The sequence below is a fragment of the Zea mays genome, chromosome 5 (assembly GCF_902167145.1).
Source record: "Zea mays cultivar B73 chromosome 5, Zm-B73-REFERENCE-NAM-5.0, whole genome shotgun sequence".
Taxonomy (NCBI): domain Eukaryota; kingdom Viridiplantae; phylum Streptophyta; class Magnoliopsida; order Poales; family Poaceae; genus Zea; species Zea mays.
The window spans coordinates 161,582,232-161,594,372 of NC_050100.1; the positions used below are offsets into that span (position 1 = coordinate 161,582,232).

Genomic DNA, 12,141 nt, shown 5'->3' on the forward strand with positions numbered 1-12,141 from the left:
GGCGCAACCCATAATTTTTAGTCCACACTATAAAAATTGTCGTACTACTTAGGATGCCACCATTTCCCCTCTACCCTGGCTGTCTCGCCCACTCGCCGAGATGCATCGATGGCCGATGCCACCTTGGGTCCTGCTCCCCGCCGCTAGGGATGAGCAAACGATGACGCTGCAAAGGCACGACGACCTCCTTTGATGCAGGTGCGGTGCCAGCACCGTGACTGTGGCCGTTAGTTGTCGTAGCATACAAGAAGCCCCAGCCAGCCATGCACCACCGCAGCGTGGCCGCCAGCCCACCCCCCGCATGCAGTCATTCCTTGCATGGGCTCAATTTGTTTCCAATTACATGCGCGAGAAATTAGAAAGTGTATTCGTTAACTGTTGCATGCATGTAAATAAAAAAAATCTGATTTGAATGCTTTATTCCTTCCATAAACATAGGATCTCAATAACAACCATGCAGCTAGACCCGTTGGAAACATTTTATGAAATATACTGGTACTAACTATGCTACACAGTGTAGGTATTTATACAATACGGTATGCTGCGTAAAAAATTAGTTCCCTACTGCATGTGCACCAATTTAGGATGGCAATAATGTGCGTTGAGAGAAAATGGATTGACATGCATGGAAATAAAAAATATGATTTTAATGCTTTATTTTGTTCATAAAAATGGGATATCTACAACAACAATGCAGTTAAGCTCGTTGGAACCAGTTTATGACGTATACTGATACTAATTATGCTACACTGTGTAGATATTTATGTAGTGTGATACACCGCGTAAAAAATATGTGTTCCTGCTGCATGTGCACAAATTTAGCATGATAAGAATGCGGGTTCAAAGGAAATAGATTGGCATACATGGATCAAAAAATCTGATTTAAATACTTTATTTCATCCATAAAAGTAGGATCTTAACAACAGCCATGCAGGTAGGATCGTTGGAACCGGTTTATGATATATACTAACACTAATTATGCTACACGATATAGATATTTATGCACTGCGGTACAGCACGAAAAAATATGTTTCCTACTACATACGCACAAATTTAGGATGACAAGAATATGCGTTGAAATGAAATAGATTGGCATGCATGAAAACAAAAAATCTGATTTAAATGCTTAATTTCCTCCATAAATATAGGATCTCTCCAACAGCCATGCATCTAGGATCGTTAGAACCAGTTTATGATATACGCTGAGACTAATTATTCTACACGTCGAAAGTATTTATGCAATGCGGTACACTATGTACAAAATCTGTTTACTATTGCATGTGCACAAATTTAGGATGACAAGAATGTGAGTTGAAAGGAAATGGATTGACATGCATGGAAACAAAAATCTGATATTCAATATTTTATTTCATCCATAAATATACGATCTCTCAAATAGTCATGCAATTAGGCTCGTTAGAACCAGTTTATGATATATACTGATACTAATTATGCTACATGTTGAAAGTATTTATGCATTACGGTACACTATGCAAAAATCAACAAATGTTTACATAAAATGTTAATAGAAATATCATAAAAACCTATTGACGTTGGCATAAATATGTATACAAAATAGCATAAAAACAGATATGTCGATCTGCCACCGCTCGCCGCTTAGGAAAGTCGTCGTCGTCGCTCGCGTCTAGGGAAGGCCGATGTCGTCGCGGAAGGGGGGACCACAGCGCGCGCCTCCGGGATTCGCCGCCGTGTGCGCTCCTCCAAGATCCGCCGCCTCTGCTGCCGAAGCCTACCGCGCCTCGCGCAACCACCGTCACCATCGGGCCTAGGGTGCGCCACCGCCGCTCGTCAGATTCCGGAGCACCGTCGGTGCTTGCCCGCCCGCCATAGGAGCGTCGCCGCCAGTCGCCTGCCTCGGCGCCCACAGCCGCTAGCCCCCGAGATTGCCGCCGCTCGCACGCCCGAGGAAACCGCCACCATCGCCGCTCGTCCGGTTCAAGAGCGCCGTCGGTGCTTGCCCGTCCGCCATAGGAGCGTCGTCGCCGGTCGCCCGCCTCGGCGCGCCACAGCCGCTAGCCCCCGGGATTGCCACCGCTCGCACGCCAGAGGAAACTGCCACCGCCGCTCGCTCGCCCGAGGGAACAGCCACCCTGCTAAAACCTAATCCCTGGCGACCTGGGGGTCTTTTTATATCCGTCTTCACCTGGTGCGGTTGGACCGGATGGCACCATTGGGCTAGGGCTTCCTCTAGTTATTGGCAGCCCAATGCTCCAAATATACAAACTATATATATATGGTAGTGGTAGGCCTCTTCGACCTCGCGCGTGCCTGGCCATCTATCCGCATATCGTGTCGGTCAACCATCAACATCCACACGCTTGATTTATAAAAAAGAACAATACATGTGTTTTAGCCTCGATCGTTCATGAGAATAACTGAGATATGAGTCGTTTGATGAGTCAGTCATTCTAAAATAAATAGGTACTGCAAGAAAAGAAGTGAACAAAATCAGTCATTCTATATTTTTAGTCTTAGTCATTAATTAGAACAATTGATATAGAAGCCATTTAGTGAGTTAGTCGTTCTAAAAACAGGCATTATTGGAAAGGAAGTAAACAAACTCGATCATTTCATCTTTTAGCCTCAGTTATTTTAGTGTGTCAATCATTCTACATAAAAATAGTCATTATAAGTAAGTGAGCGAACAACTCAGCGTTTCCATTTTTTTTAAAATATTTAGTATATATGAGGAGTCAGGATTTGTATGACACATCCACCACGAGTAAAATATTAGAGTAGTCCTTGGCTGTTACCCGACACATCACACAACAATTTGACCCACTGCAACACTTTTCCCGATGTCTACTACACGAGTAGATAAGCTGCTAGCCGAGCACGCCGGAGGGGATGACGTTGCCCTTTCACTACATCGCTGACGTTCAACCATTGTAGCATGAGGAGTCAATATGGTCAGGATTTAACGGCAATAACAACACACAGTAGACCACTCTAATAACACACATCTAAAAATAGATAGTATAGTGTGTTTTATATGACACACCTTTAATACTATTATTATTATTATTATTATTATTATTATTTTAGGATAAATAAAATATCAGTAGTGACACTAGTAAGACTTTAAATTTCTCCTCAAATGAGCAAATAATGAATATGTTATACAATTAATATAGTATTAGCGCTCTCAACTTCTAGCTAGTAGTCATATAGGAATATAAGCTCATTTGGTTCACTCCAAAGTCTCATTGAGACAAGTATGGTCAAGTTTCAACACCATGGCTTGAGTAGACTAAACTACAAACCGCCGTAGCGCATGTCTCTCTAGCTGCTTCATCATTTACTTATATATACTAAAAAGACTCACACGAGAGTTCATCCATTTTTGCTTTCTCCTATTCATGAAACATATTTTGACCAGCACTATTTATGCATGAAGCCAGAACAATTTGTGTTCGGCTTCACCAGCTGGCCATGCAAATCCCCAACAGCCTAGCCTGATGCGCTCCGGTCACAGGAAGCCCATTTCGTTTAATCATGCATTTGGTAGCACACTCGTTCATAAAAACATATACTCGTATCATAAAAACATATTACCGAAATCGTGTTAGAGTGGTTGCAAGATAGTTTGCATGGTTGGATGTTAGAGCATCTTTTCAACTTCCAAAAATATTTCTTCCAATAAACGAAAATGATGACTTCTATAAAATTTTAAATCTTAAAATAATGCTACCAATCTAATAACTCCTAATGTTTTTTCAGAAATCTAATGAGCTTGTTTTTCTAGACCCGCAGTTCCAATGTCACGACACACTTCGGCAGCACCAAAGATTTGCACATGGCCTTCATGTGTTGAAAAGCACTGCTCATGTCCTTTTCTAGTTCATCGTCCACTTTCTCCTCGGCCCACATGAAACCTTGAATGTTCTGCACGATCAATCAACATGGCACAAGAAAGCAGATTAGAGCAAGGAACCAATCGAGCAATGAAGCAGCGACGAATAGGCATTTTACCTGAACCCACTCAATTAAAGTAGCTAACGACCACACCACCTGAATTAGCATAGATATCAGGTAATACTACTACTCCCTTCTCGGCGAGAATCTACAACATATGCAAGAGGCAGAAGCTCGGAAAAATAATAAAAAAAAGGTTGCACTCGGAAGTGATAAAATACACTTCTCGCGTTAACTGCTCCGACCCAAAGCCAACAATTTTGGACTCACGCGTGTAAACAATATTATCTATTGCATCGGGTCGATGTCGTATCAGCTAATACGACGACCATTTAGGAGCACTCGAGCTTTCACGCCAACAGAAGCAGCCATCATCTAGGCTCTAACTTCTAGCTAGTAGTCATATAAGAACATAAGCTCATTTGGTTCACTCCAAAGTCTCATTGAGACAAGTATGTTCAAGTTTCAACACCATGGCTTGATTAGACTAAACTACAAACTGCCGTAGCGCATGCCTCTCTAGCTGCTTCATCATTTACTTATATATACTAAAAAGACTCACACCAGAGTTCATCCATTTTTGCTTTCTCCTATTCATAAAACATATTTTGACCAACACTGTTTATGCGTGAAGCCGAAACAATTTGTGTTTGGCTTCACCAGCTGGTCATGCGAATCCCCAGCAGCCTAGCCTGATGCGCTCCGGTCACAGGAAGCCCATTTCGTTTAAGCATGCATTTAGTAGCCATACTCTATCATAAAAACATACTGTCGAAATCGTGTCGGGATGGTTGTAAGATAGTTTGCGTGCGTGGTTCGATGTTAGAGCATCTTTAACAATTCTCAAAAACATTTCTCCCAATACATGAAAATTGGAACATACATAAAAATTTAAATACTAAAAAATGCTACTACTTTAATAACTTCTAATATTTTTTAAAAAATCTAATGAGCTTGTTTTTTAGACAACCAATTCCAATGTCACGGCACACTTCGGCACCACCAAGCCACGAGCATGGCATGTTCGGCACTGAAAAACATTGAACTTCTCTTTAAGAGCTTTTGCTGAAACTTTGTGAAGGACACATACTCAGAAGTGACAAAATACACTTCTCGTGTTAATACCTGCTCCGACCCAAAGCCACGTATAAACAATATTATCTCTCGCACCAGATCGATGTCGACGACCATTTAGAAACAATCGAGCTTGCACGTCAACAGAAGCAGCCATCATCTAGGCTCTATCCACATAGTGACAAAAGTTCCAAATCGAGAACGACTCCTACGCTCCGTCAAGTACTCGCCCGGCCCGGTCGTCTCGTCTGCCAGTGCCATGTCGGCGGCAAGTGCGGCCGCCGTGTCTGGCATGGACTTGGCGCCTCACTTCGTGCTGGTCCCGATGATGGCCGCGGGCCACGCCGGCCCGATGCTCGACATGGCTCGCACCCTCTCCAGGCGAGGCGCGCTCGTCACGTTCGTCACGACGCCCCTCAACCTGCCCCGCCTCGGCCGCGCCCCTAGCGACGGCGCGCTCCCCATCCGCTTCCTGCCGCTCCGCTTCCCCTGCGCCGAGGCAGGCCTCCCCGAGGGCTGCGAGAGCCTCGACGCGCTCCCAGGCCTCGGCCTCCTCCGCAACTTCAACGACGCCTGCGCCATGCTCCGTGGGCCACTCGTCGTGCTCCTCAGGGACAGGGAGGGCGACGCCCCACCAGCGAGCTGCGTCGTCTCCGACGCCTGCCATCCGTGGACCGGCGGGGTGGCGAGGGAGCTCGGCGTGCCGCGCTTCTCGTTCGAAGGGTTCTGCGCCTTCTCCTCCTTGTGTATGCGCCAGATGAATCTCCACAGGATCTTCGAGGGCGTCGATGACGACAACACGCGCCCCGTGCGCGTCCCTGCTTTCCCCATCCATGTCGAGATATCGAGGGCGCGGTCGCCCGGAAACTTCACGGGTCCCAGCATGAAGGAGTTCGGCGAGGAGATCATGAGCGAGAGCGAGAGGGCCAACGACCTGGTGGTGAACAGCTTCGCGGAGATGGAGCCCATGTTTGTTGACGCCTACGAGGCGGCCATGAGCAAGAAGGTATGGACCATCGGCCTCTGTTCCTGGCCCCCACCGTGCCGTTGGCGACGACAGCAGAAGACGCCAACGCCGTCCGGTGTGTGAGTTGGCTCGAGTCCAACAAGCTCCGGACCGTGGTGTTCGTGAGCTTCGGCAGCCTAGTGCGCTCGTCGCTGCCGCAACTCGTCGAAATCGGGCACGGCCTCGAGGCGACCAAGCGCCCGTTCATCTGGGTGGTCAAGCCCGGCAACCTCGCCGAGTTCGAGCGGTGGCTGTCCGAGGATGGCTTCGAGTCCCGCGTCGGGGAGACGGGCCTGGTGATCAGGGACTGGGCACCACAGAAGGCGATCCTGTCGCACCCGGCAACGGGAGCCTTTGTCACGCACTGCGGCTGGAACTCCGTGCTCGAGTGCGTCACGGTGGGCCTGCCGATGGTGTCGTGCCCGCACTTTGCCGAGCAGTTCATGAACGAGAAGCTCGTGGTGGATGTGCTGCGGGTCGGCGTGCCTGTCGGCGTCAAGGGTGCCGCGCAGTGGTGCGTGGAGGCGGAGGGTGTGCTAGCGACGAGGCAGGACGTGGAGGGGGCGGTGGCTGCGGTGATGGACTGCGGGGAGGAGGGCTCCGCGCGCCGGGCAAGGGCCGCCGAGCTCGGCAGGAAGGCTCGGGAAGCCGTGGTACACGGTGGCTCGTCGTTCCGCAACGTGGCGCTGCTCATACAACACGTCCAGCAGCGAACCAGCACTAGAAATACATGGATTGAAAAGAAGCCGAGCGACCGTAGATAAACGTGCATATATGTACCGTGCACTAACGCGCGAGTATCACATTAATAATCGTATTACTTTACGGTATTACACAATTGATAAAAACATTATGTATTATTTAAAATATTCTTGTCCTCTTCACATGGTTACACGGTGGTCTTCATCTGCTCAACTATTGGCGCCGTGCTGCTCCCCCACCTCCCCGCCGTCCATCACCACCTCCAAGGCCCTCTCTACTGTTGGCGCCTTTTTGACCAAACGATCCCTAGTCGTCCTTGTAGTGAGTTCTAACCTTTAGATGATCCCTAGATTTTGCCCACGGAGGGTTAAGATCTAAGATGGTTATTCTGAAGATGAACACCACCTTTATGATCGACACCACCTATTTGGGACTAAACAGTAATGAACCCTAGGTCCTTCTCGTGATGAGCAATACTTTGGGTTCGGCTCTGCGAGGTGGACGGCGCGGAGGTTCGCTGGGTCGCCGAGTTGCCTGGCGATGCTCATTATAGGGGCGCGGACGGTCCGTGGCTCTAGACCGGACGGTCCGTGACCTGCCGGCAGAAGCGGTGCCTTTCTTGCGGGCTGTCCAGACGGTCCACGATGGCGTAGGGTGACCGACTATATTTATGCCGGCCTTCCGTACTAGGCGGATCACAGGTGACTTCTGGTGCTCCGGATGGTCCGACCTATGTAGTCGAACGGTCTGCGAGTGGATCGGATGGTCCGGTACTATTCTCGGACTGCCCGGTCGCGTCAGGCAATACCTGTGACCCTTGTGGTGGGCTCTGTATAACTCCAGATGGTCTGACGGAGGGTCCGACGGTACGAAATCGTGTGCGGACGACGGTCCGGTCATGCTCAGAGTTAACCCACCATTTAGCGAAGATGGCAGTGATGGTCGTCCTGGATATGAGTCCATCGGCATACCAGAATATGGCTGGGGAAGGCGCAATTGTTTTGGTGCCTAATTTATGTGACAAAAAATTAGGCATGTGAGTTTTTCCTAATGGATGTGCCATCCTCTCTATATCCTCTGTGATACTTTTAATCCGATTATCAAAAGAAATTTTAATAGATGGAATATCATCGGCTGACCTGGCATCACCTATCGTGGCGAGCTATTGTAGCACGGTTGACATGTACTCGGCGTTTATTTCCCTCTCTTGGACGGTCTTCTGGTAACAATCTACCCTGAAGTGCGAGAGGAACCACTTCTCCGCCACCTTGAGCACCTGATCCTTTTGTCACTGGACCTCCTCGTCTATTTTCTTCATGTCATCTTTTAATCTTTTATGCTCAGCGGCCAACAAATTAGTCAGCCTTGTGTCGTTATTTGGAGAAGCACTGTTGAGATCTTTAGAATCGGCCATATAAGCCTTATTTTGTATATCTCCAACCTCTTCACCAGCAGAGTCGTCAAAAAGTGTGTTGGCAAATTTTTGGACCAAACACTAACGATCCCTAGGTCGTCCTTGTAGTGAGTTCAGACCTTTGGGATGATCCCTAGGTTTCGCCCGTGGAGTCTCAAGACCTAACATGGTTATCCTGAAGATGGGACACCGCATTTATGATGGCCACCAACTATTTAGGACTAAACAGCAATGAACCCTGGGGCCTTCTCATGATGAGCAGTACCTTGGGTTCGGCTCTGCGAGTTGGACAGCGCGACGGTCCACGACGGGTCACTGGGTCGCCGAGTTGCCTGGTGGTGCTCACTGCGGGGGCGCGGACGGTAAGCGGCTCTAGGCCGAACGATCTGTGACCTGGCGGCAGAAGCGGTGCCTTTCCTACGAGCTGTCCAGACAATTCGCGCTCAAGACCGGATGGTCCGTGATGGCGTAGGGTCATCTTCTTCTCCCCGCAGGACCTAGATCCGCCCCTGGGGGAGAGACCTTAGGGTGCTCCAGATCAGTAGGTCACCCGGGACATCTTCAGACGACGTAGAATCACCTAGAAATTAAGAGATCAATTCGAGGAAGAGATCTTGATTGAAGTAGACGAAGTAGATCTTGCCCCTCAGGAGGGGTAAAGATCATAGGGTCGTCCTGGGGTCGGCAGGCCACCCAGGACGGATCTAGAAGACGTAGAGTCGAATAGGGGTGGAGGTGGATATGCAGAAGGCTAACTAGAACTATGCTACATCTATTCCTAGAGCAGAAAAGGTAAATAAACTAGATTGTTTTCATTGGAATGTATTCAGGGGTTCTCAGTCAGTCATACCCCACGGCGACGCACTCGAGCAGGGAGTTCCAGCCGCAGTGCGTCACAAAGGCGCCCGTGGCCGGGTGCGACAGGATTGCCTTCTGCGGTGCCTAGCCCGTGACCACGAGCCCCTTGTCCCCAACGCCGCGCTCGAAGCCGTTGTCGGAGTCGGACAGCCACCGCTCGAACTCGGCGAGGTTGGTGGGCTTCACAACCCAGATGAACGGGTGATTGCTCGCCTCCAGCCCGTGGGCGATCTCCACGAGCTGTGGCTGCGACGAGCGGGCCAGGCTGCCAAAGCTCAAGAGCTCCACGGACCGGGGCTTCTTCTGCTCAAGCTAGCTCCCGCAGCGGACGGCGGTCGCGTCATCAGAGCCAGACGTCGCAAACAACGACATGTTGTGCTGGAGGAAGAGAGGCCTCACGGCCCATATCTTCTTGCTGAAAGTCGCCTAGAGGGGGTGGATAGGCGAAACCTGAAAATTATAATTCTAAATCCAAACTAGATCCCTTGATTAGTGGTTAGAACAAGATTCACAATTATCGGAGTATAAAACTAAGTCCTTTACTTGCAACGAGTATTGTTTTCAAAGAGTGTGGAATTTAATCAATAGCAATACTACTAGAAATGTTAGTGGAGAATAATGCAAGAGGGCTTAGATAAGAAGAAGATAAACACAAGTTCTTTCTTGCAAGGAGTTGCTTCTCTAAATGAGAATTTAACTTGAAGCAACACAAAATAATATTAGCAAGGAGTAGCGCAAGAGAACTTAGAAATGGAGAGAACAAACAAATCACAAGCAATAAACATAAGAGACACGAGTGATTTGTTTTACCGAGGTTCGGCCCTCGAAGGCCTAGTCCCCATTGAGGAGTCCACTAAGGACGAGTCTCTTTCAACCCTTTCCCTCTCTCCACCGATCACCAAGACCGGCGAGCTCTTCTTCTTCTCAAGGATCACTTAAGACCCCGCAAGGATCACCACACTCTTAGATGTCTCTTGCTAGCTTTACAAGCCTCCAAAACTTTGGAGGAAGTTCAATGGGAGTCAAAACTCCACGCACAAATGAACGCAAGATGTAGCACACACTTTCTCTCAATGAATCTCACAAGGCACTAGTGCTAAACTCACACGAGAAGCTTTCTTTTGCTTGCTCTCTCTTTTGTGGCACTTGTGTTGGTTGTAGTGGTCTAGATTTTGTGTATAGGATGGATCAATGAATAGAGGTGGTTGGGAGGGCTTGGATATGTCAACTATATGACTTGGAATGTTGCTTGGGCTCTCACACTTTGAAGTGGCCGGTTGGGGTGGTATTTATGGCCACCAACCAAATTATAGCCGTTGGAGAAGGCTGCTGGCGATGGGCACACCGGACAGTGTCCGGTGCGCCACCACGTCACCCTGTCGTTAGGGCTTGGAGCTGGTCGACCGTTGGAAGCTTTGTCCTCATGTGGTACCGGACAGTCCGATGTCACACCGGACAGTCTGGTGCCCGTTCTGACCTACTGCTCTGACTTCTGCCGCGACACTGTGCTGCATTGTTCATCCGTCAGAGTCGATCATTGCGCGCAGATAGTCGTTGCTCTGCTGGTACACCGGACAGTCCGGTGGTACACCGAACAGTCCGGTGAATTATAGCGGCACTGCGCCTGGAAACCTGAAGCTGAAGAGTTTGGAGTGTACGGCCCCTGGTGCACCGGACAGTCCGGTGCGCCAGACCAGGGAACACTTCGGTTTCCTTTTTGCACCTATCTTTTGAACCCTAACTTGTTCTTTTTATTTGTTTGTGTTGAACCTTTGGCACCTGTAGAATGCATAATCTAGAGCAAACTAGTTAGTCCAATTATTTGTGTTGAGCAATTCAACCACCAAAATTATTTAGGAAAAGGTTTAACCCTATTTCCCTTTCACTTGTCGAGCGCCGCCACATAGACATCAACGAAGAGGGGCTCGAGCTCTGCGAAGCTATTGACCACCAGGCCATCGGCTCACGCGTTTTCAGCCATGACCTCGTCGGCGAACACCTTGCCAAAACTAGAGAAGTTTTCCGGCGATCGCGCCCTCAACATCTCGACGTGTATGTGGAAGCTAGGGACACGCATGGGGTGCTTCTGGTCACCGATTCCCTCGAAGACGCTGTGGATGTTCATCTGGCGCATGTAGAATGAGGAGAAAGCACAGAAGGTCTCCAACATGAAACACGGCATGTCGAGCTCTCGCACTAGTCCATGGGTGGCAGGTATCGGAAACGAGGTCGCTCGCCGAGGGGTCGGCCTCCCTAAGGTGCGCAACGAGCGGCGCGCGGAGCATGGTGCACACGTCGTGGAAGTTCCTGAGGAAGTCGATGCCCGGGAGCACGTCGGCACTCTCGCAGCCCTCGGGTAGACCGGCCTCGGCGCATGGGAAGCGGATGGGGAGCGCGCCATCACCGGGGGCGTGGCCAAGGCGGAGCAGGTTCAGCGGCGTGGTGACGAATGTGACCAGCGCGCCTCAGCATGCCAGAGCGCGGGCCATGTCGAGCATCGAACTAGCGTGGCCCGCGGCCAGCATAGGCACCAGCACGAAGTGCGGCATCATGAATCCGTGCGGACAGCACCTAGACCGACCAAGACAGAGCGTGTGGCTGAACAAGGTCTTGCTTTGGAGCCGACGACATGGGGGTTATGACGGCGAGATTGGATGGGCAATGTTGATGGCTGCTAATCATCATCGATTAGTCCCACAGAGATGCGGACATTGATTGGGACTGACTATAGATGTCCAATAAGCACGAGGCCCGCGAGCCCGGCACGAAGCCCGCTGTCTGGGCCCGGTCCGAGCCCGACACGACCCGGTACTATGCGGGCCCGGGCCGGCCCGGCATGAATAAGCGGGCCGGGCTTGGACAGGAAACTAGGCACGGTGGGCTAGCCCAGTACGACCCGTTTACCTCTAAGCCCGTTAAGCCCGCTTTTTTACACTAAAACGTGCTTACCGGCCCGCATAGCCCGTTATTCGGCCCGCTTTTTTCGTGCTAAACGGGCCGGCCCAGCCCGTTTAAGCCCGCTGTGGGCTGGGCTCAGATAGGAAATTGAGCCCGCGTGCTTAGAAGGTTCGGCCCGGTTTTCTAACGGTGCGTGGCGGGCCGGGCCGGGCCCAAAACGGGTTGGGCTTCACCGGGCCCAGGTCGGGCGGCT

At 50.0% G+C, this 12,141-nt stretch overlaps 1 protein-coding gene, 1 long non-coding RNA gene and 1 pseudogene across 2 annotated transcripts; 1 reads left to right on the forward strand and 2 right to left on the reverse strand.

The window, feature by feature from the left end:
* Positions 1-3,559: 3,559 nt before the first annotated feature.
* Positions 3,560-4,449, reverse strand: LOC103627135 (uncharacterized). The gene is made up of 2 exons (XR_553403.1): positions 3,994-4,449; positions 3,560-3,906 (listed from the first exon to the last, which is right to left on the reverse strand). It is a non-coding gene; the product is annotated as an uncharacterized lncRNA (long non-coding RNA).
* Positions 4,450-5,320: 871 nt separating this feature from the next.
* Positions 5,321-6,780, forward strand: LOC103628618 (UDP-glycosyltransferase 73E1). Its single transcript, XM_020537739.1, is given in 2 exon segments — positions 5,321-6,026; positions 6,029-6,780. Coding segments are annotated over 2 exon segments (1,443 nt in total). The 5' UTR covers positions 5,321-5,335.
* A 2,192-nt stretch (positions 6,781-8,972) lies between these two features.
* On the reverse strand, positions 8,973-11,539 carry LOC103628619 (UDP-glycosyltransferase 73D1-like; annotated as a pseudogene).
* Between the last annotated feature and the right edge of the window lie 602 nt (positions 11,540-12,141).